Source organism: Acanthopagrus latus, chromosome 23 (genome assembly GCF_904848185.1).
Source record: "Acanthopagrus latus isolate v.2019 chromosome 23, fAcaLat1.1, whole genome shotgun sequence".
In the NCBI taxonomy this organism is placed as follows: Eukaryota; Metazoa; Chordata; class Actinopteri; order Spariformes; family Sparidae; genus Acanthopagrus; species Acanthopagrus latus.
In genome coordinates this window covers 19,075,557-19,098,398 of record NC_051061.1, presented here as the reverse complement: position 1 = coordinate 19,098,398, position 22,842 = coordinate 19,075,557, and the positions used below count along the sequence as shown (strand labels likewise).

The following is a 22,842-nucleotide window of genomic DNA, read 5'->3' as shown; positions in this document are numbered from 1 at the left end:
AAGCAGTGCATCAAAGCTGCCTGCCCACAGAGAGAACAGAGCCCTGCATGTCTCCACTACACAGCAGCCATCACACACACTGGCAGATACACAGTCCACAATCCCTCCAACATGCAGAAAAAGACCTTTTGTGTTCCAAACTGTCATTCAAGGGGTTTTTTTTTATTATTATTATTGTGCAAGTGTGTGAGTGCTGGACGTCGACATATTTTAAATATAACTCTAAGTGGGGTGAAAACGTTTGCTTGTTCCAAAGGTTCTAAGGGACTTTGATTGGGAGGAAATGCAAAATAATTGGTCAGGGTCAGACTCGTCGTAGCCTCAGACCCTGCAGACACTTATTTAAGGTGCTGTAACAGGAGTTCAGGTACATAGCACTGTCGCCACTATGACCTACACACTTAAAACCTCCAAAATGAGAAAATTAAACAAGAAAAGCATCAAAGCCAACTTCAGCGAGATGAGTAACAGCTCCCGACTTTCTCAAAGCACGAAAGTAGATGGTAGGAAATGTATTAACTGAGTCACAATATTGTTTTACTTGCACCACATACAAATCTCTCTGGTGCATTTAATCCCTCTACCCACAGTTTCTCAGAAAGGAGGATATAAATTATTTTCCTTTGGTGGAAACTGCAAATCCCTGTCTGGATTCTGTTAAAAGGCTTAAAATGTCACTAAATGCCAAGGCTGAGACTCCTGCTAACACGTAGGTCTTTAAGACAAGATGTTAAAGCGTTGAAAGTTACCTGAAATTGATGAGGTTAATATTCTTATCGCTAGCTGAGGCTTCTGTGAAAGTGGATATTGAAAATAGCCAGGTAACCCTTCATATTAGAGGCTATCACGAGGATTAGCGGCATAAACAGAAATTACACGTTTAATTGTTTATTGTCAGAAGTGTTTAGAAAACATGCTACAGCGCACAAATTAAAGGGATTGGGATGTCGAGGGTGGTATTTGCCACAATAAAGTATCATCTTCAGTATGTATTTTAGTAAAGAAGACAAGGAAACGCTCCTAAAATAACAAGTCAAACTGCTGGATGCTGGGCTCTAAATGAGTAATTTACCATGAATATCCTCCTCTATCCCTTTACGGCCATATGAATTTCCAAACCACGTTACACCAGCATGGAGGGGTCTGTCACTGAAATTTGAAATAGAGGACAAAGGGCCACCGAGCAAATGGGTTTTTTAGACACCATCCTCTGAGTTCTCTGCCAATGTGAATCAGAGGTAAAATACAGTGCATTAAGTCGACCTCTGAGGCAGCACAGAGGAGGGTAGAGTGAGACATTCTGCTATCTATTAAGACTTGCGTTATGTATATATTGTGTTTTGAAGGAATTTTACTGATCCACAAAACCAGCAGGAAAGGATAAGAGTGAGTCCCTAAGACCATGTGGTAAGCAACTGCGGTGCAGAATCTCAGGCAAGTTGAAAGTTGCTGTGCCGTTAAGGAGAAAGTCTGGCAGAATCCTGCATGCCCGCTGATAACATGGTTGGATTAAGGATGTTTAAGGGAAGTGAAAATTATTCATTTGAGATGGATGAAAGCTGCACTTGTCAAGTCTACCAGTCATGCACTTTATACATTTCATTTCCACTAGCCAGCATGCATAATTTCCCCTCAATGCAAATTTCTACACACTGGAAATTGTGAGCATATTTACCCCGCTCCCTTAACACATTCCCTGACACAGAAAATGGATCATCTCTATTGAACAGGGAGCAAAACAATGCAATTTTGTTTGCAGAGGTTTGAGAATCTAATTCTGAGCAGGAGGATAAAGTCGCAGCACTCTGAATACAAACAATAGCTTTAATATTTGGGGGGAAAAAAATGCAAGAATTTTGTTGATCTGCTCATCCGAGTGACATTTATTGAAATTATTTCTTAACACATGGCCAATTATCCAAAGAGACTTCATGATGTTTTCAGTGTAATTAGCAGTTTAAAGTCACAAAAGTCTCGGCCTGAGTGTTGGTCTAGGAGCTTTTGTAGCTGAGTATATGTGCAGTGTATATCTGTCTCTCTGTACAAATATTATGATCTCTCTGATGAGAATTAAGTCTCCAGCCTGGATGGCCAATAAATTAGAGGCACGCTTCTCGTTTACTCATCAGAGCTAATGAGCCTGATAAAATTACCTCGAGGATCATAATTACAGGCTAGTGGCAGAGACTCTGGCAGGCACTGGAATAAGACGGCACACACAAGCGCGCGCACACACACACAGAATTTAGATTGTGTTGCAAGTGGCAGCGTACAACAGCTAACCTAAAAAATCACAAGGCACTCACGTCGTATTAATAGAATAACAGACTAATATCAATGTGCAGAAGCGCAGATTATACATTGTACATTTTCATTCAGGAAGCCTAAACAATTCAGCTAATGGGACATACAGAAACCTGTGCTGCTTTTTTTTTTTTAAAAAATGCCCTGAATTAACATAATGTAAGGTGCCGAACAATATTACAATTTCCACCTTTTCTGTCAGAGCAGTTCAAACAGATTTTTACCACCCTTTCATAAAGATTAAGCACTTCATGGGTAATGGCATATTTTAATGAACGATGGCAGCCTGGACACAAGAGCTCACCTCAGAGGATTCCATTTCATCACACATTCACAGGATGAATTGTTTTACTTATGAATATTAATGTCCCTCTAATTTGAGGCTGTTGTTAATGCTTGTCGCTAGGAGCTTGGCAAATCAGGTCCCATTCCTGTTAAAACCATGTATTAGACACCCCCCTGACACTAAGCCCTCGCCTTTGATTCTTAATTGCAGAAGTGCAAGCATTTGCAGTAGATGGGGCGCAAAGCTTTAATTAACTCTAATATCACACATTCAGTCTCGACTGTCACCCACATCATGCGTGGCATTTTGTACCAATATCATCCCCAACTCTGCTCAGCTAGAAAGATTGTGTTCCAAGTTCATGATCACAATTTCATGCATCTCAAAATGAGAGATGTGTAGTTTATAAGTGGCTGCAATATATTGACGCCCTCCTTAATAATGATAATAATAATAATTAAAAAAAAAAAAAACCTTATTAAAAGCGTACATTTGTGATTACTGCGCGGCTTTAATGCAAAAGAGTTGCAGCATTGTTGGTTTCATACTGAAAGCGACGTCTGATCTTGGCAGCCGTTGAATCAACAGTCATTGGTGAAGCTTGTAACAGGGAAAGTGGAGTGATAAAAAGTTCAGGGATGTGTTTAAATAGAGAGACGTGTGCCAAAGGAAGCTGTTATTAAGTAAATAATTCAACCTCTCATACACAGTAATCTTCAAACGATTTATTGGACAACAGATTTTTCAAGTTTAAAAATACTATAAATAGAGTACGAGTACAAACCATTCAGAAATGCAACTCTACTTATAACCACTGAATGCCATTTTCACACATGAGAGACTCCACATGTCGTTTGAACATTTTAATAGCTCAGGTACGGAGCATTTCTGATGCAGATATTAGTAAAGAGTAATGTTTAATTAAACCCGGTTTGAAGATAAAGAGCTCAATACAACCTATAGTTTATAAGCCTTCCTAGGCCATAAGCTACTGCTCTACCTAATCCTCTTTCACATAACATTATTGCATCAGCACAGCTGAACATTTTTGCAGCATTTATAAAATTAGCAAAGAAATTAACTGTCCGTACTGTGGCAAATTGGATTTCCAAGTTCTCTCCTTGTGATACAGCATACCCAGGCTGCCACCTACAGTACAGCGAGAGAGAGGAACGACAGTCTGCAGTGAGGCAGCTCAACATGTGTGGCTCTCCATTTTGCACTCCACAGCCATTCAAAACTTAATTGTCAAGGCTTTTTTTCTCCTGCTAATATCCTTACAGGAAATTTGTTAAAATCCATTATTAAATAAATACTGAAATAATTTCATTTTGGATCAAGTCTGTTGAAGGATTACACGTTCATTCTGCTCGGTCCTATTTGCATGTGGAACAGCCAGTGTTCCCTCATCTTAGTTTCTTTTTCTAACTCCCAATATATATATTTTTTTCTGGACCCAGTGAAAGTTGATTTGCTAGAATTATTAATTAGATACATGAGTTAATAAATAAACAGTATCCTCGCACAACAGTAATATCCACGAATGATGGCTTTTTTTTTTCTTTCGCTCCTCTCCTGGGGTCTAATCAATATAAGGGAAATGCTCCGGGGCTGCATTTACCACATAATTAATCACCAGCATTTTTTTGGAAGAAAAACAAAACAGATGAAAATGAAAAATCATGAGCTGTTTTAGAAATTATTCACTTAAGAAACAGCAAAAAGAGAACAGGTACAGGTGAAGGTCAAAGCATTTTTTTGTTTCTTTTCACTGAACCTTTATTTTAAAATATGATCCAACATCTAGACACACAACATGAATTTGTCCTTTATTTGCCTTGTTTGACATCGCTTCATTTGTCTTCTCTTTACCCCACTATGTGCTGCAGCACATGAATGTAAAAGCCTTAAAGAATTAAAGAGATGATGATAATAATAACACAGTGAGACAGGACTGCCTTTCAGTTCCCTTGGGGATCATTCCACTCGCCTTTTACTTCTTCGCCTGAACAGTTTAGAGATAGAGGATTTCCTTTTATTTTTGGCTTTCTTTACTCCTAGTCACAGAAAAAAATAATATGTTTTAGAATTATTCATTCAAAATGGAAACTCTCATTTAAAAGAAAACCACTTTACTCAATGCTTACCCAGGTTTTGCATCATTTCATTCAACTGCTGATCCTCCTCCACTTCCCTGAAATTGATCAACAATTACCTTAGTCAAGCAATCTGTTTCATTTGCATATTAAGTCATTCTTTCTGCCAGTATTGCTCTGCGTTTGTGATGACTGTTGTCATATAAACATTAATTATTAGAAGCCCTGAATCACCTCAGCCTGTCTTCATCCAGAACCTCCACAATGGCGTTTCTGCCATCCACAATCTCCATCAGTGTCTGCAGCAACTTCTTCTCCCGCTGCTGCTCCTCTCTGGACTTTAAATGATCTGTGATAACCAAGTTTACAGACTTAAGTGTTGGAAACATAAAGTAACAGATCTGAGAGTCCGTGATCTCTTACCTGGCTTCTCCAGCAGCCTGCGGAGCTCCCCCTCCACACCTGGCTGCTGCTGCTCCAGCTCCTGAGTCCTCGCTCTGAGATATACAGATGTTAATGACGTCCAAAATGCAAACATCTCAATTAATATATACATCAATTATTTTGCATAAATGTAAACAATCTATATTTTGGTTCAACTGTTTATAAGTTTGAGTAGCTCCTAATGTTATATTACAAGTGTATAGAAAAAAGATACATTTATAATAAAGGGTTTTACTCTCACACTGGAAAATATTCCAGTGCATTGAGTTAATATTTTAAAAAATAGCTTTCATGGTACAAAGTAAACACAGACTGTAGTAAAATTCTTTTTAAAGATAAAGCAAGACACACAAATTGTTCAGTTCAGAAGCAGTAATGTATAATATGCATTTAGCAACATTTTAATTCTCATATAAAATGGAGTACTCACGTGTATACGAGCTCTGACTCCTTTCTAATGTACATCTGCTTCTTTCGAATAAGGTTGAACCAGTCGACCATCAGTGGGTCCATCAATATGTCGCCCTCTCCCTCTGAAACACACAACACCAGAATATGTAGTACACATGCTATTTGTAATTAGATACGCTGTGATAATCTTCAGTAGTGGTCTTGGCGTAACGCTTGAATATTGGGTTCCTAAATCACTCGTCATCTTTTCAGTTCAAGTATTCACGACACCTATCATGACTGCAGGGTCTCTTTACGTATCTTTCAAAATTGTATTTGTTATCTACTATGGCTGACTTCAAGTACAGTTTAATGCAATTAAATGTTCCAGACTCTTGACGTAATAAAATCTTTGGTTCGGACTAGAGCCCGACAGATATACTGGTTGGCCGAGTTCATCAGCAGATATTGGCCTATTGCAGATATCCGTATCAGCTGATATTTGAAACATTTTGTCAGATATCCACAGATATGAGTATTACTTTTTTCAACAGGACAGAATAATAATGCAATAAAATTATACTTATTGTAATTTATAGTTTACATTCCCAGTGAAGTTTACTGGTTCATTGCACCGATTTGCAAAAAATGTTATGAGTGTATTTTCTGCAATACATATCCAGTATATTCAGTATATGTAGAATGTATAGATATAGATATATATATATAGAGTAGAGCGTATAGAGAATAAATCAATATTTGTTTTTTTTGCCTTAACATTTGTATCGTCTCCATAAGAAACGGTATCGTTTGGGCTCTGGTTCAGATAAACCCTGAGCTCCTCTAATGTCACTGACTGAGATTAAAGAGCTGTTGAATGATTCTGCTTTCACATTATACGTTCTGGTTATGTTGAAAAACAGACATTAGACATTAAACATCATCATATTTAATATAAAAAAAATCCTCTCCTCATCCAGAATCATGGCTCATTTTATTTTCACCAGATCAGCTCTTTGTTTTCACATGACTGTATTAGCTGCACAACAATACAATTAAGTGCGATAAGAAATTAGTTATTTTGGATAATTTGGCTGCTAGGCAGCAGCAGCAGGGTGCAGGTTTGTTGACTCACCTCCTGGGATCATGTCAACACTTCACTTCAGGGACTGTAGCAGCCAGTAATACTCAGCCCTGCAGCTTAGCTGTAGGTTATCTTACATTTGACACCTTAAACATCTAAACGTTACTGTCCATATGCCGTGGAGCATATGTTTAACAGTTAGGGGAAATTGTTTCCATTTAATATGTATTTAATACTATTATTAATCCCTGCTGTTGCAGATTATTCCAAAAAGATCACATTATTTTATCCAACTTGGTTTGATTTATGTTCTGAAACACTAAATTAGAGATAAAAATGTTAGTTGATAAGATGACCAACTATTTTTGATAATCAATCTCTTCAATCAGATTTCAAGCAAAGATGCCAAATATTCTCTGGTTCTTTGTTGGACACACAAAACAAGAATTTTAAATATTACCTAAGGAAATTATAATGAGCATATCTAATTATTTTCTAACATTGTCTTAATAAGTTTTAATATGTGGGGATGTAGGGCAACACAGAGGGAATACATGATTTATCTTCATCTGTTCAGCTGATTTATTTATTTTTTATATATGTTTTGGACCCTGAAAGGAAAAGATCACATTGGGAAAAGTCCTTACACCAGAAGCACAGTGAAGCTTTGACAAAGAAAGTGATTAATATATAAATCTGACACGTTGAAGGTCGTTTTAATGTTTTCCTGAAGCCATATTCATGGTTTAGGGATTCCCTTTTTGTCGACCACAGGATCTGCAACATTGCATTTTCTGCTTCACCACGTCAGATAAGATTACCTGAGAAGGTGGATCAATACATTTTTACAGTGAATATTTGAACTGACAAGGACTGAGGACGAGGCCGTTTGCATCCTGCCATCACCAGAACAAATGTGATTTTATTCTGGATTGAACCAGAGTGCCGGGGTTTAGTTCTGACAACGACAAATTCCAGTCGAGAAGTTGATGATCTCCTAGGTGGTGTGCAATTGATGTCAAATTCTGGCCAAGCGATTGCATGCTCAGGCTTCCTGGGTGGCACGTCCGGAAAGAAAGTGTGCAATCGACCAGAATATATATTACTATACCCAAGTCATGTTGACCTTGAGCAAAGCAATCAGGCCCCCTACTCCCACTCCCTCAAAAGAGAAGCAACATCCCTGTGGGCTGTCTGTGCCTCTCACCTCATTTGGCTGCAGAAACAGTAATAGAAATGGCAGCTAAAGCCCCCCAAACACACACACACACACACACACACACACACCAAGCTCTAGGTGATGGTGAGTGTGTGTCCGGACTGAGGCAACCAGGACACAACTCTGCACCGTAGACACTCTCAGAGAGGCAGCAGAGGGATTCAGCGCGAATAAATAAAATATCAGGTTTTGTGTCACTGCAACAAAGCTAAATCGACTGATGCATTGATGTCTTTTGCCCTAAAAGAAGTTGTTTGAGGGACTGTTTATCTTCAAAATTGCATTGTCAACATTCAATTTCATGTGCGCTTCTGAATGAGTAAAAGCCGAGCGCCTTGGTAGCCAAATGGTTACTGCTGCGCAACAGCAACGTTGTCAGTAGTGATGCAGTTCATGATTATTTTCTTTGTTTCATTCAGCTGTTCAACTGATAATTTTCTTGATTAATCAGTTAGTTGTTTGGTCTATAAAATGTCAGAAAATGACAAACAATTTTGATTAGTGTTTCCACTAATGTCTTGTTTTGTCCACAACCCAAAAATATTGAGTTTAGAATTTTGATTTATTTTTTTTTTTTTAAACATTACCCAGATGTTTTAGAATAGTTTGCATTTGATTTAATAGTTGACAACTAATCAATTAACCATCTTTAGTTGCCGGTTCGATTCCAGCTGGCGGCTTTCGTTGAACGCCTTTCCACCTTCCTCTCCCCCATGTTTCCCCATCAGCTTCTGCTCTCAATCTGTCCATTAAAGCAGGAAAAGATGCCAACAAATAAACAAGGAAAAGGAAGGAAGTGGGGAAAGAGTGACAGGAAAAACACAAGTACCTTCCTCGCAGCTGCGGAGTTTCTTTTCCAGCTCCACACCCTCCTTCTCCAACTGAGCCAAGTTTGTCTCAATATCTTTCAGTTCTCTCTCAATCTGCTCCACTGGAACATGATAAGACGTCACCTGTTATAAAACAAAAGAACTTAAGAATCACAGTCAAGTACAGATAACTTTAATTTAAAAATTCCGACTTTGGCTACTTCAACGTAAAGAAGGTCGTCCATTTTTTATTTATTTTTTTACTGGGAATGTAATGAAAGCATATTTGTAGAGCTGTTAATTAATCTCTTAAGAGACTTAATGGAGGGAACTTACAGAGGGTGACCTCATTTCGGTCCTGGAGGCGTTGGTGGGTGACAAATACTTTCCCTTTTTAGCGCCTAAGAGGTAGATAAAATAGGATTAGATAGTCCTTTCATGGCAGCTTTTCAGAAAAGCATTGTCACATATGACTTCACCTGATTTATTTTCAGGGAAATATGGCTGCTCATATGAAATCAACAAGATGGCTGAGGCCATGTATGTGTGGCTTTGATGATGATATTTTTAATCAACCTGACGGATTTCCGTGATTGGCTGGAACAGTCGTCGGAGTGCTAATAGATTCCACAGCTGGCCGTCTGGGTGGGGATTTCACAGACGAGTGGCTTCCATGTTTGTAACCTAAAATAAAGACAGGGAGGTTTTTATGCTGTAGATCTACAGAGAGTTCAATCCGCTAAACGCATTTACTGTTTCCTGCAAAACAGAAAAAAAAATCTACAGTAATCTCAAAACACAGACCAACATGTCTGTTTGGGAATTAGGGTGTAAGGATGTTGCTTTGGGATTTTTTTTTTTTTTTTTTTTTTTTTTGGCATTGTTGGCCTGCCTGTTGATCCGTCTACCACTTCAGTTAAATATCTAAACTATTTCTAGTTGGATAACATCAAACTTTACAGCAGCCTAAAGCAGGCAACAGCTTTTTCTTTCCTGAGAAAAAGCTCTTAAAAACCACTGTACACTACCTGATCAGCACTGAACGGAAGATAGGCCAATGAAATCATTGCAGCATGTGCAAAAGCAACTGTTTATGCAATAAGGGACACAACATTGTGAATAGTTTGCCGGGAACGTATGAGAAGTGAATGAGGAACTGACTGCTAGTTAACTATTAGTTAATGAGTACCTCCCAATCAAATTTTAAAGAGTAACTCACGATTAGACAATTATGAATCTGTGACAAATTGATAATTAACAGATTGTTAATAAGTACTTTCCTAATAGTGCCTAATAGAGGACCACATCTTAGATAATGATAAGTTCCTAGTAAACAGCCTATGAGATCACTTATTTATAAAACACGAGGTGATGATTATATACAGATTATCTGCAAGTTGATCACACTGACCACTTTCCTATTAACTCTAAACCAGTTAGTGAATGGCACAAAACTAGTAATGACTCATTTATAACTTATTAGTTGCTTTTTGTTCGCCTCATAATACAGGATACTGTGTAGTTACCAAGGAGTACCTCAATATTTCATCAATATCTTATGATTTAAAGGTGGTGCTTCATATAGAATAATTACTTAAGATCCCTGGACATGGAGCTTTTTTCATTTCAGCTAATACAAACTGACTTTACTAGTAGACAAATGTTCCTTATTTCAATGCACAGGTGTGACTCACCCTGGTTTCCTGAGCCAAGCTGAGGTTTCTGGGGAGACACTTCCCTAAAGTGTGCGGGATCAAAGAAAACAAAGCTAACTGGAGGTGCTGCAGGTGCTGGAGCTGACGGAGGCCTTGTCGTACTGATGGAGACATTAGAGGAAGTCGTGGACGTGAATCCAGGCTTATGTTGCTCGGGAAAGGTTTCAGCTTCAGCATCTCTGTAAGAAAGACATAATGACACAAGCCTTTAAGTGTGTCGCCATAAAAATGGTGTTAAGGTGCGAAGATATTATACTGTACACTTTCAGGCTGAGGATAAGGAATGAAAATATAAGAAAAAAGGCCTCACCTTGTTATTTTGTACTGATAAAGGCGGTGAAAACAATGAAGGAATCATCAGCAGGGAATAGAAATGAGAGAATCTATTGTTAGAGGAGGAAGGTTCAGGCCTGACACTGCCTGGGGCTTGTTACGATGGGGGACAGTGCTAGCAGCTGCACTCTAAGCCAGTTAACATTAAAAGAGATGGACGAAACTCGAGGATTCGGCATTCTGGAGAGTGAATAAACTGAATAATCAGGGAGACAGTTTTTTCTTTTTTTTTTTCATCCACCTGTAAGCGAGTTATGAGGTTATGGTGATTATTAAGATGATTGAGGGTACTTACTTCAGCTCGGTTCTCAAAGGTTTGGGCTTTGATTGCCGCTCGTAGACTGGATCTGCAGACGAATGATTAAGACAGATAAAGTTAAGTGACTGACTGATGAAAATAAAAGCATGATGGCAGAGGATATCTTATCACTACTTTATCTGTCACAACTGTTGAAATCATTTTTACTTTTAAAACCAGGGACACATTATCACATTGACTTTTATTTGACATCCGCTTTAGCGATGAAGTGTGCGTTCAAAAGCAGTTTTAAGTTCTTGTTAGGGCTGGCAATATATTGATATTATAAATTTATATCGTGATACGAGACTAGATTTCAGATGACATTATATTGTGACAGGTCATAAGTGTTGTCTGTTGCCTGGTTTTAATGGCTGCATTACAGTACAGAGACGTATCATTCAGAGCTTACCAGACTGCTGTGCTTAGACATTATATCCACATTATTCCTTAAGTTATTTGGTCAAAAATATCATGATATTGACTTTGTCCATGTTGCCCAGTCCTATATGTATATGTCATCATCGAAGTTTCAGGAATATCAATGGTGATTGCTGGTCCTTATTAGCAGGGACTTGGGCGGCGAAATGAATCAAAAGTCTTATTGACGTCTCAATATGCCCAAATGCAATATTCAAATAGCAAGAAGCTGCAGTTTTGATGCGTGACAAATGTGTGACAGAACGGCATTACAAAGAAGTGCCGTGTTGCTGCTGCAGTGCTTTGACCTACAAATCTTCTACTCCAGATGTAAGAAAACATGTTTGTTTGGTCCAGATCCCAACAAATGTCACATCATCATAATTACCTCCGCCAAGGAGGTTGTGTTTTCAACCGTGTCTGCTTGTTTGTGTGTTTGTTGGTTGGTTTGTCAGCAGGATTACATAAAACCTACTCAACAGATTTCCACGAAACTTGGATAGAGGGATGGGTCTCTGCCCAGAATAGACCCCGTCAACTTTGGTGTGGATCTGTATAAAGTTATGGAGTCATAACAGTTTTGCTCACTGTTTTTAACATCACAGAATATAGCTTTTTTGACATTTTTTTTACTTTCTTAGGGAATAATCTGGCATATTTAGGTAGCTGGTATCAATGAGAGAGTAAAATTTGATGCAGATCCTAGATCTGGTGAGCTTAAAGAACGGTTAAAAAACTGTTTGGCCTTGGCAGAGGTATGCACTCTTCTGCAGAGGGCCATTCTATTTGAATATTTATTTCAGTGAAAGTGAAAATTGTGATGCAAAATGCTGAATCCTGCGTATCCCACGTCGTATCACAATTGCAATATCAGTCAAAATAATTGCAACATAATTTTTTTTTTTTAGTGAATCATGCAGGTCTCGCATGCTAAGTAATTACTTTCCATTAAAGAGAGTTCTATCAGAGATGATAATTTGATGACCATCTGTATTAAAAACCCAACAATAATTGTATTTCTGTCTGAAAAGCTAGCGACTGTCAGGACTTTGCACTCATGCCTGCAGATCCATCCAAACAGAGTGACAGTTCAACTATGAAAGTTCATTACAAGTGTGAGACAGAAATTAAAATGTCAGTATCCAGCATTGAGCTACCATCACGCTAAATGCACCGGCTGTGTAAATAGGGCAAAAATGACAAAAGGGCTTTGTTTTCTATGAATGCGTTCTGAGACAGACAGACAATGAGGGGGGAGGTAGGGGCTGGAGGTTGGCTGGGTGTCAAATAATGGATCGAGATGAAGAGAAATATATTTAGTAGCGCTTGCCTTTGGCGCTTGTGTGTACAGTTGTTGGCCTTGCGTTGTCTTTGTTGATGGCTTTCAGACATGGCGATTCCTTATTGTTTGTCTGGCTGGTGGAGGGCTGTCCTGCCCAGTTTCCTGCTGGGCCTTGGCTGCATTTGTCCTTTCTCAAACCGGGGCTGTCAGCAGAACTTGGCTCATCTCCAAACCTGCAGAGAGAGGAAGCCCTCACAGTCAGTCCTAATAACAAAAGTCATTACAAACCCATACAGACAGTTGGAAAGAAGAGAAATATCCAAGGAGAATCTTGTCGTGGTACTGAAGCGCTCACCGTCTCTCTGCCGATCGGATGGTGAACGGGCGTTTGTTGTTGTTGTTGCAGTTTTCTTCGGCCAGTTTCTTTCCGATGGTTGTCCTGGCTTTACTCTTCTCATCTTCAGGATTCAGTGGAAACTTTGAACTTCCTGAAACACTCGACAGCTCAGTGGACCGCCTGTCAGCAGTCGAGGCCTCTGTGGCAGCCGGCGAAGCCTGAAAAAACCTCTGCCGGGCCGACTGTGTCTTCTGGGCTGAGGCCGTCCAGGACTTGGAAGGTGGAGTAGGACTGACTGGCTTCACAACAATTTTCAGTGGGGCTGAAAGCACAGAAGAGGGGCGTGGTGCTGGCTGGGTCCGGCTGGCACTATTTAATGGCCCAGCTGAACTGGCAGGTCCATTTTTGACCTCAGAGGAGGACGGTTTGCAACTGGTCTGGTGGGCGTTACAGATAAAAGTGTCTGGATTCTTCCCAGGTTTATAGCCTCCTGCGTGAAGCACGTTGGAGCATTCACTGCATCTAGTGGAAGTTCATGAACGTGACATTACGAACACAAGAACACAGTGCATTACAGGAAAGTGTGAATGAATTTATATTGAATTCTTACTTGAAGCAGCTTCTGTGATAGAGCTTGCCCTCCACAAAATGCCTCTGAACCAGGTGAACGTGACTCTTGCACGCCACACATTTGCTGTTGAGGGTCCCATTCTTGTTGGTGTTTTCTGCCAGAACTGCCTTCTGCGAAAGGAAAATCAAAACTCTGGTGATGATCGAAACAAAAGGGTAATACAATCACCTTATTAAAGGTATTTTTAAAAATGTCTTTTGCTTCTTGATGCCACAATTGAATGTTTGAGCTTCACTGTGTAGAAGGATGTATGTTCAGAATAAGGCTGTTTTCACGTTCATTACTGAAAGCAGAAATGTTCTCTGTGAACACTGAATATCTGATTTCAAGAGGTCGGCCTCCGAGCATGCTTTGTGACATCACAAATACTTTAGAAGCCAATCCTGGTCCATTATGCAGGAAACACACGTGTGTGACGTGGAAGCTCGAAACCTCCAGTGCACACACACTGAGAGTGGACTTTACATAAATTGTGTATTTGCATTTTTAGCAGTATAAACATTTTTAAGACTAAAGAGTTGATTGAATAATTGATAATGAAAATTATCATTAGTCGCATACCATTAATGAAGTAGGAGATACTTTGTGTCCAGAACCCCTTATATTTTAAATGAGAAAGGAGTAGGTGCCATTTTAAGGTTTCCGCAAAAACACACATTTTTTGTGTGCCTCGATACGTGTCTAACAATATTTTATCTATATTCTTCCTGAAATTACTCTAATGGAACTTAAGACTTCTAGAAAAAATATATAAATATCATATAACAAATATCATCATCAATATCATCATAACTTGTATATAATGTGGAAGGTCAAGTTGCTAAAACTTACTGGTATTTTCTCTCAGTTTCTACTGCACAAGAAAAAAAACAGATTCCTCCTGGTTAAGTAAAAGTCTAAGGTGTCTTGTAAACATTAACCGTTTTGTTTTGTTGAACTGTTTTCTATGATGTGTTCTCACCTGAGCAGCAGCTCTGGCCGGCTTGGGTGAGCTCTGAGCTGTGAGAGCGGAAGGTGAGCGGTTCTCGATGGCAGTTTTAGACACAAAGGTTTTGGCAACCACTGGGAGATTCTTCTTCTCTGATGGCTCCTCCTTGGAGCCCTCTGCTGGCCTTTTTACACCTCCCACTGTGGAAAAGTAAGACACTCTTAATGTCCATCATCACACATGACTGAAACTTAAACTTAAAGAAGAAATATGACAGGAAAGGCTCTAAATTAAAGAAAGTCTTATTGGTTAGGAGGATCTCTGGTGTTCTCACTGGGAGGTCGTCCTTTGAAGTAGTTGTAGTACTGGGAGACGTAGGTAAGAATGCTCAGCCTGTCCGGGATCCTTAGAGCCACCATGTCTTCTGCATCTAACAAAGCCGGGATCCCCAGCTTCTCCTCTGCGACCTGAAAAGCCTTTACAGAAAAAAACACAAACACACAGTTCAACAGCCATCTTCTCCTGCCAAGACAACATTTAATGGCAGTGTATGGCAGGCCAAGTGAACAAATCCAAAGCATTTTTGTTGCCATGTGAAAAACATTTTTTTTTTTTTTCACTGGGTGCAGTACAATTACAGCATGTGTAAAAATGTCAGACAATACAATCTCCTTTAAATAGACGAGCGGCAGTCTGTGGCTCGGCCTGGAGAGGTCTGAAAAGGGCTGTATAATGAATAGCGCACTTCCTGTGAGCTGGTAGGGATAAGAAAAGGGATGGAGGGAGGAGGATATCGAGGCATTGTTGAGGATCAGCCTGGACATGCTCATTAAATTTAAAGCAAAGCCTTACTGAATAACCAAGTCTGTCCGCGTAAAAAGAAAAAGCACTGAAAGGTGAAAACTGTGGCTGCTGCTTCTGCTACAAACGCACAGAGACAATTTCTTATTTAACAACTCCCACCTGTAAGAAACGTGACACTATTCATGAAATATAGAAGGGTGTGAATTACCGCTCCAGTCACGTTCTCATGTTTCAGACCAGGGAGCATCTTCAACAGCTGATCACAACTAAACACAGTTTTTTTTCTCTGGTTTAAAGTTCTTCATGTGTAACAATCGAGAAGAATGCAACAACGGTGGCTTTGAGTGAACCGTCGTCGCGAGGATCGAGTGGCAGATGACAGCAAGACCTCATTCAAAATGAATAAGAGCCCTCTCCCCCCCCGAGCTCAGGTTTGTTGCTGACACTGCCGGGACCATCCAGGACAGCAGGGGAAGTCGTACAGAGCGAATACTGAAGCGCTCTGAAGGGCCTGCAATCCTCAGAGGAAGCCGGGGAAAACTGGAAGAAGACTAAATAATGGAGAGGTCCCGGCTGCGCTGCTCCGGGTCACGTCAGGGTTAACAAAATAAATGAGGTCAAGATTCAGAAATTCTTAAGTTTGAGAGGCTCGTTGAAACTGTTAAATATTTAACCAAGGCGAGAACACATCCAGTGAGTCGTGCTTGTGTCTCTGGGGGTTAATGAAGTGGAAATGTTATGCTACATCAGATTGTTTAGCACCAGCATGAAGTCACTTCCACTCAATAAGACAAGGGTTCAACGAGCTGACATCTTACCAGTCTGTTGTTCTCAAACACATCCTCCTTTCTGAGTGAGTCATAGTCACTGTGGAAAACAGAAGTACAATGAACAGGGAGAGGGATGTGAGACATGTCTGTGAAACACCTCATCTGACTTTGACTCGGGCTCAAACTAAAGGTTCTTCTCATTATTATTTCCAGGATTGTTTGATTAGTCCTTTATATACAATGTCATAAGTAGTGTAAAATGCTCATCACAGTTTCTTCAGACTGATTCTTTTGTCCAGAACTCAGAGACTCTTCATTTCTTATCATAAACGACAAAGAAAAGCAGCAAAATCTTAGGAAGCTTAAGAAGCTGGAATGAGCATATGTTTTACTTTTTTTGCTTGAGAAATGACTTAAAGGATTAATCAATGGCTCTTACGATCGACTAAATGATTAATCTGCAAATCGTTGCAGCTCCAACTTTGACTGTTGCATCCTGAGAAGTTCAAGTGCTTCAAAACAATATTTACATTTACAAAATAATCTTTCTTACACATGATGTTTTTTCTTGAAAGTAACAAGTACTAAACTCAACTAACTGAACAAGAATTAGACTTATTTTTAAAGGCCAATACCAAAATTAATTAAATAACTAAATAAAACAAACAATAAACCTCGTAAAAAAACAAAAACCGTTTAGGAGGGACAGACTAACTCTGGACCACTTGTGTTTCAGCTCACAGTTTATCAATGTGCTCTACTTTCTACCAGGTCTTTCACTTCTTTCTAATTAAGTAAGCTACTCACATCAGGTCCGGTCTGTACTTGTGTATTAGCGCGCAGAAAGCCATTCCGTTCCTGAACGAGGTCGTCATGTTGGTGATGGCCACGTCTCGGTAGCCGTCGCAGTGCAGTTTGCACCACTGCTCCAGAGCCTTGATGGCAGCCATGAGTCCGAGACAGAGACGCTCCGAGCGGGCTGAGCTGAGCAACAGGCAGCCGAGGCTTCGGTGTGGAGGAGCCGGAGGAAAGACGAGCGCTAAACAAAGTGTGCGCTCAGGATCTGACCGTGAACTGCGGCGCAGCAGCTGCGTCCTGTTTCCTCCTGTTACCTGAGTGACCGCTCGGGGAGAGCTGCTACTGCTGCTGCTGCGGCTGGTGGAGGTGGTGCTGGTGGTGCTGGTGCTGGTGGTGCTGGTGCTGGTTCTGATGATCCAGTCTGTGTGTGTTTCTGCGCTCACTTCACTAATTGACACCGAGTGCCGATTCGTTATTCACTCTGGTTGAGTCAAACGCAACTAGAAAGGTAAATTAATATATCTTATTGTAGAAAGTATCGTAATTGTGCAAATGATTAAAGTTAGTATCCTGCCCTATTAAAGCTGACTCAGAATCAGCACCAGGTATGAAAGGCCAGATTTCAGCAGTGATGGAAAGTAACTAAGTACATTTACTCAAGTATAATTTTCGAGGTTCTTGTATTTTACTTGAGTATTTCCATTATCTGCTGCTTTGAACTCTCACTCCACTGTATTACAGAGGCAAATATTCTACTTATTACTCTACCACATTCACTTGATAACTTTTAGTTGCTAGTTACTTTGCAGATTACATGTTGCATCGAGCCAAAGAAGCAAAATTCTTCAATTAATCTAGTTTATAAGCATCTGATTATCGGTCGATGCATTGTGTATATACAGTCTATACATATGTTTAAACATTTGTATAATTCACTTTCACTTGTACTTTTGGTTCTTACAGTGAGTAAAACTTAGATACATTTAATATGATACTGTAAGACTTTTACTCAACTACTGTTCATATGGGTGACTTTCACTTTTACCAAAGAAACATTTTAACTCTGTTCCTTTACTGTTTCCTCAAGTATGACTTTTGAGTACTTTTACTACACTGGGTTTCAGTTAGTCCTTTAACAAATTAGTGACAAAGTGAGTGACAAAAGCTGAGTGTATCAGTCACTAACTGCGAAGTACTGATGGTGTTGTTTTTGTCATAAAGTCAAAATTATCTGATTTCAGCTTCTCAGATGTCACAAAAAAAATCACAGAAAACCGGCAAATTGGTGAATATCGGCCCCCACAAAGAACCCTTTTAGTTTGAAAAACAACTCTTTGCCTTTGATTACTTTTTAATTACTTGCGCATCTATCTGGGTTTTGGGGAAATTAAATGCAGTTTGCTGTATCATATGTTTAAAGTCAAACTAAGAGGGCACAAGTGTCTCCAGATATTGTATTTTATGATTTTTAATTGCTGCACTGTATTGTTCTCTGGCAAAGAATGCTGGTGCTGTGATTTTATTTATTTTTATTTTTTTCATTTCTGTTGGAATCTCCACTTAGGACAAAATCCAAAAGTTGTATGGACATTTAGAATAGTTTTCCCTGTTATCTTTTTTTGGGGTGGGTATTTGCTGCAGTATTTCTGAAGTAATTAAACAGCAAACATTATCTCAGCCTGCATATCGAGTTCAGCCTGCAGTATGAGAACCAACAGATTCTGTGGTGTGCTTTTTTTTAACCTCAGTCATCTTTGTGTGGGGCCCCTAATTGGGGACTAATTGAGGCCAACTATTGTCATATAAGGATTCTGACCTAATTAGCTCATATTATGGCGTCCCACAAAATTTCAGGGAAACTTGTAGCTCGATTTCTCAGCAACTTTCACACAGCAAACTGATTATAAGGAATTCTACTCGTAAAGTTTGTTGTTCGCAAAAATTGTGAGAGTCACTCCTTTTTATGACAGAAAACTAAATCTTCCAGTGTGCTTCTCTGACCCAGTGACCTCCCGCTGAGCGTTTACACATCAGTCGTGGGGGGGAAATGTGACGAGTGTGAGAGCAGAGTTGAACTTGAGTCTCTGAAATGCGAGTGACCCACACTGACCCCGTTCACTGTGAGACATGAATTGTTTATTTGTTCACCACAACGAGGTCTCCCAACAGCATTAAGCACGTTAACACAGCTTTATGGTCAGCACAACAACTAAGAAAAAAATGTGTGAAGTGCTGCAAAATTGGATTTTAAAAATCACATACTGCTCGTCCTGTCTGAACTACAGTATCTCTCTCGTCTGTCCTGTCTGAGGACAATCTTACTGCCCAGAAGGGGGCAGCGTCACACTGCACTGTTAGACGATAGCACCACTCTGAACTTGTGGTCAAATAGAGAAATAATGCATCTAAAGTAAGCCTTTTAACTGGAATCATGCCAGCACACAAACTATATGTGTGCATGTGTACAAATAGCCAGTTTTATCATCTGCTCCCTTTTTATTATCAGGAGATTAAACTGTTAAAATATTAACCTGCAACTCTGGGAATTTATAAATTGATTAGATGCTTTGAATCATCTTATCCTGTTGTGTTTAGTTTTGTTTTGACTGAGTAACACGTGCAGGGTTTCCTCCCTAAGCTCCCCCTAAGCCAAATTAACATAAAATCAATGTGCAGAGAGCATCGAAACTGACCAAACGACAGATCTAATGGTAGTTACTCACCCCTGAACTTCTTAAGCAAGTTTTACCTTTAAGCTTTTTGGAAATTGCTTTCTTGTTTTAATTGCAAAACATAAAAAGATTTCATGCACCAGGGCCTCCCAAACCTGTCCGCCAAATACGTGCACCTAATCCATCCGTAAACCCTGGGACAACACTGACACGATGTAAAATATTGTTCAAAGTATTTGAAGATGCACACATGGGGTTATGAAATCTTCCAGACTCACTGCTGTGACTGTTTAATAAGTTAAACATGTTAAAGTCACTTATAGTTCTCTCTCATGTTACTCTAATGAAATTTGACTGCAGTTTTAAGACATTTTCATAACCCAACAACAATGTTTGTGTGTTTGAAAAAGTGAGCCCTCAAAATGTCTTCTCGTTGCCTGGCATTGAATGCAACAAAGAGAAAAACTTCTTCTTATGTCCTTGATGTGTATATATTGAAAAAAAAAACAAACAAAAAAAACTAGATGGATCATCTGTATAGACTCACTCGTCATGATTTCATTTTTCAACTATTTGCAGTGTTTCCTGTGAGGACGTGTGGCTGCACGCACACATCCTGCCTGTCAGTGGAGGTAACCTGAGCGTTCACGGATGAGTTTGTCATTAGTGAAATTGTGTAGAAATTATTTGTGCTGTATCTTATTTCGGCTTGGCCCCGATGGACTTATATGATAACGTGGCAGCATTTATCATTTGTAACTGTTAGCCATTAAAGACCCGACAGATAAACTGTATGATGTATGATCCGTTTAACGTTGACAGTGGAAGCACTTTTAAGATGGGATGAAAATCACTTTCAGAATATGAAGTGATATAAAATATGATGTTATCTAATTAATACACACCATGATTTACACTTCTATATTTTTATCAAAATAGACAAAGTAGTCACACGTTCACCACCCAAACTTAGAAATAGCCCAACTTTTTTATAGAAAATTGCATTTTATACTGCAAGAACTATTTATTTAATGATGGCTAAATAATAAAGCTCCTCATCCCAAAGAGTATGTATGTTCCAGTGCAGTAATGGTACACAGTGTTTTGTTATGATTATCTGTACAAACAGGAAGAAGGAAGATGATCAATCATCATGCGTGGCATCAGCTTCCTGTGTTTGTGACTGCGTGTCGCCTCCTGACATGTTTATAGTGCTGTGGATCTCGGCCTCGTGCTCTCTGGCTTTGGCCCTCAGCGTGGCGATGCTGCTGGAGCGGAGCTCCTCTGAACTCGGCCCCTCCGGCCTCTCCCACTTCCCCGACCTCTGGGTCACAGGCTGCACATTGACGCTCGGCGCAGCACCCGCAGCTTTTGTCCATGGAGAGTTTACGTCTCCTTCCTGTCGTCTCTCGCAGTGCTCGCCGTCAGAACTGTGCGTCTGCTGTCTTAAACTCCTGCTCACTTTCTCAGATGTTTCATCATTGTCTGTGTTTACATAAGGCCCTGTGAGCTGGCCCTGGAGTTTCAGCTGTCGTCTCATCTTGGCACGGCGGTTTTGAAACCAAACCTGGGAACAAATGAAGCAATACTAAATATAAATGAAACTATAAATAATCTGGGAGTATAAATTCAGTGTGTGTAGTAGTTACAAATCCAAGACAAGGTAGTTTACTAAAATGATTCCCACACTAATTAAAAGGTAAATTCTATATCTCAGTTTGCAATACTTTGTTAAAGAACAGTCACATTTCAAGTCAGCTCACTTGTTGCTGTTAATGCCGCTTGTCCAAGTGAACTATGAAGTGATTCTTTTCTAGTATGTCACACTGCTGACGCCTCACATCAGTTTATATATTAGTATATTGGTTTAATCTGAACTCTTGAATGCAGTTTTGGATGGAACAAGTACTGTTTGGCTCGACCTCTTGTACTATAAACACATAAGTAAAGCATCTCTTTACAGTCGGTATGGACAGGAGGAGCAAGTACAGAAACCAAGGACTGTGCCAATGCACACATGGGCATGTGAATGCTGTTTTCAGACAGATATCTACATAATAGATGTATTACATTTGGATTGATATAGATAATCTTTGCTGCCAAAATATTAATCATTGTGACATTTTTGGTACAGAAAAATCAATATAAGTTGAATTAGTATGCGGTGAACATTTCCAGGAAGAGTTCAGAGTGCCGGTCACCTGCACTCTGGCCTCGATGAGGTCCAGTCTGACGGCCAGGGCCTCCCTCATAAAGATGTCTGGGTAGTGGGTGGTCTCGAAGGCCTTCTCCAGCTCTTCCAGCTGCCAGCTGCTGTAGTTGGCTCGTGCGCGACGCTGCTTCACTGGCCTCTGTTCATCTGGAAAGCACAGCGCGAGCACCAATTACACAATCGCCAACGGGTGACAACGAACTAATGGCTCTAGATTGGATAATTAGCGCAGCAATCATTAGGCCCACTTTAACACTGCCTGATAATTGATTGTTGGTTACGAGCTGTTAGCTAATCTTTTGTAAACATTTACACCGCAGTCAGATGGTGCTCACTGACTGTCTTAGAGACTGTGCTCACACAGTGCCAGTTTCAGTCCTGTATCGTACAATAAATCCTTTCTGGCCACAGCAGCCGTGGTTTGAACTCACCTGTGCCTTCAGTGAGCGGCCCCATCCCAATCGCCTGCGTTGCCAACAACAAAGCATCCTTGCATGGCTCTGGCTGCAAATAATTCCTCAGGGATTCATAGCTGATAAAAGGCCCTGGGATCAGGATCTGGGGTTGAGAGCCCAGTCTGGTTGGGAATGCGGGGAAAAAGTGAGCTGCCGGCGAGTGGAAAACTGCAGGCAGGAGAGTAGATACCAGCTGCCTTGGGCCAAACATGTCCAAGCTATTAAGAGTCCAATATTAAGTGTCTGTCCACTGAAAAGGGCCAGGTTGACTCCTATAGGGATGCAAGTGGATTGTTGAAATGCATCCCAATGTCCAGGGTAAAAACAAACAAGAAGATAAAACAGATGTGATTGTCCACCAGATGTATCCAGTTTGTTGCTGAGGTGCTCAGTGCTGGTACAAGTTGTTGCCTGAAGAGTAAAGGTAACACTTGAGTAGTGGAGGTGGTCTCACCTTAGCTTTCTTCTCTGCTCCTCCAATCGTCTCCCCCTCCTCCTCTCCTGGTCATGTGACCGCCAAACAGACGGCAGGGCTTGGTTAATAGCACCGAGGTG

The 22,842-nt window shown here is 40.1% G+C and overlaps 2 protein-coding genes and 1 long non-coding RNA gene across 4 annotated transcripts in view; 1 reads left to right on the top strand and 2 right to left on the bottom strand.

Annotated features, from left to right (window-relative positions):
* Nucleotides 1-16,191, top strand: part of LOC119014682 — a 51,747-nt gene extending 35,556 nt beyond the window's left edge. The window contains exon 3 of one of the 2 annotated variants that reach the window (XR_005073038.1): nucleotides 15,678-16,191. This is a non-coding gene — a long non-coding RNA (uncharacterized LOC119014682). Of the gene's footprint in view, nucleotides 1-10,315; nucleotides 10,400-15,677 lie in introns of those variants that run through there. The other variant, XR_005073040.1, reaches the window with a different exon arrangement.
* Nucleotides 4,330-19,039, bottom strand: micall2a (mical-like 2a). The gene is made up of 17 exons (XM_037090077.1): nucleotides 16,958-19,039; nucleotides 16,199-16,247; nucleotides 14,911-15,052; nucleotides 14,610-14,776; nucleotides 13,628-13,758; nucleotides 13,036-13,539; nucleotides 12,729-12,913; nucleotides 10,976-11,027; nucleotides 10,327-10,526; nucleotides 9,209-9,316; nucleotides 8,969-9,033; nucleotides 8,653-8,776; nucleotides 5,561-5,663; nucleotides 5,110-5,183; nucleotides 4,921-5,035; nucleotides 4,738-4,784; nucleotides 4,330-4,647 (listed from the first exon to the last, which is right to left on the bottom strand). Exons 1-17 carry the CDS (start codon nucleotides 17,098-17,100, stop codon nucleotides 4,568-4,570), a joined length of 2,289 nt encoding a protein of 762 aa, XP_036945972.1. The 5' UTR covers nucleotides 17,101-19,039; the 3' UTR covers nucleotides 4,330-4,567.
* Nucleotides 19,040-20,764: 1,725 nt separating this feature from the next.
* On the bottom strand, nucleotides 20,765-22,527 carry si:dkey-43p13.5 (homeobox protein unc-4). Its single transcript, XM_037088642.1, has 3 exons — nucleotides 22,264-22,527; nucleotides 21,822-21,979; nucleotides 20,765-21,187 (listed from the first exon to the last, which is right to left on the bottom strand). Exons 1-3 carry the CDS (start codon nucleotides 22,496-22,498, stop codon nucleotides 20,765-20,767), a joined length of 816 nt encoding a protein of 271 aa, XP_036944537.1. The 5' UTR covers nucleotides 22,499-22,527.
* Nucleotides 22,528-22,842: the final 315 nt, after the last annotated feature.

What these genes read in the sequence shown, in the direction of transcription:
- micall2a (XM_037090077.1), bottom strand. Translation starts at nt 17,100, where the DNA reads ATGGCTGCCATCAAGGCTCTGGAGCAGTGGTGCAAACTGCACTGCGAC. An exon ending in ATCCGATCGGCAGAGAGACG is followed by an intron (nt 12,914 to 13,035) that starts GTGAGCGCTTCA and finishes CTCTCTCTGCAG; the next exon opens with GTTTGGAGATGAGCCAAGTT. An exon ending in CCTTTGAGAACCGAGCTGAA is followed by an intron (nt 10,527 to 10,975) that starts GTAAGTACCCTC and finishes TCTTTCTTACAG; the next exon opens with AGATGCTGAAGCTGAAACCT.
- si:dkey-43p13.5 (XM_037088642.1), bottom strand. Translation starts at nt 22,498, where the DNA reads ATGTTTGGCCCAAGGCAGCTGGTATCTACTCTCCTGCCTGCAGTTTTC. An exon ending in GCCGCTCACTGAAGGCACAG is followed by an intron (nt 21,980 to 22,263) that starts GTGAGTTCAAAC and finishes TGTGCTTTCCAG; the next exon opens with ATGAACAGAGGCCAGTGAAG. An exon ending in TCATCGAGGCCAGAGTGCAG is followed by an intron (nt 21,188 to 21,821) that starts GTGACCGGCACT and finishes ATTTGTTCCCAG; the next exon opens with GTTTGGTTTCAAAACCGCCG.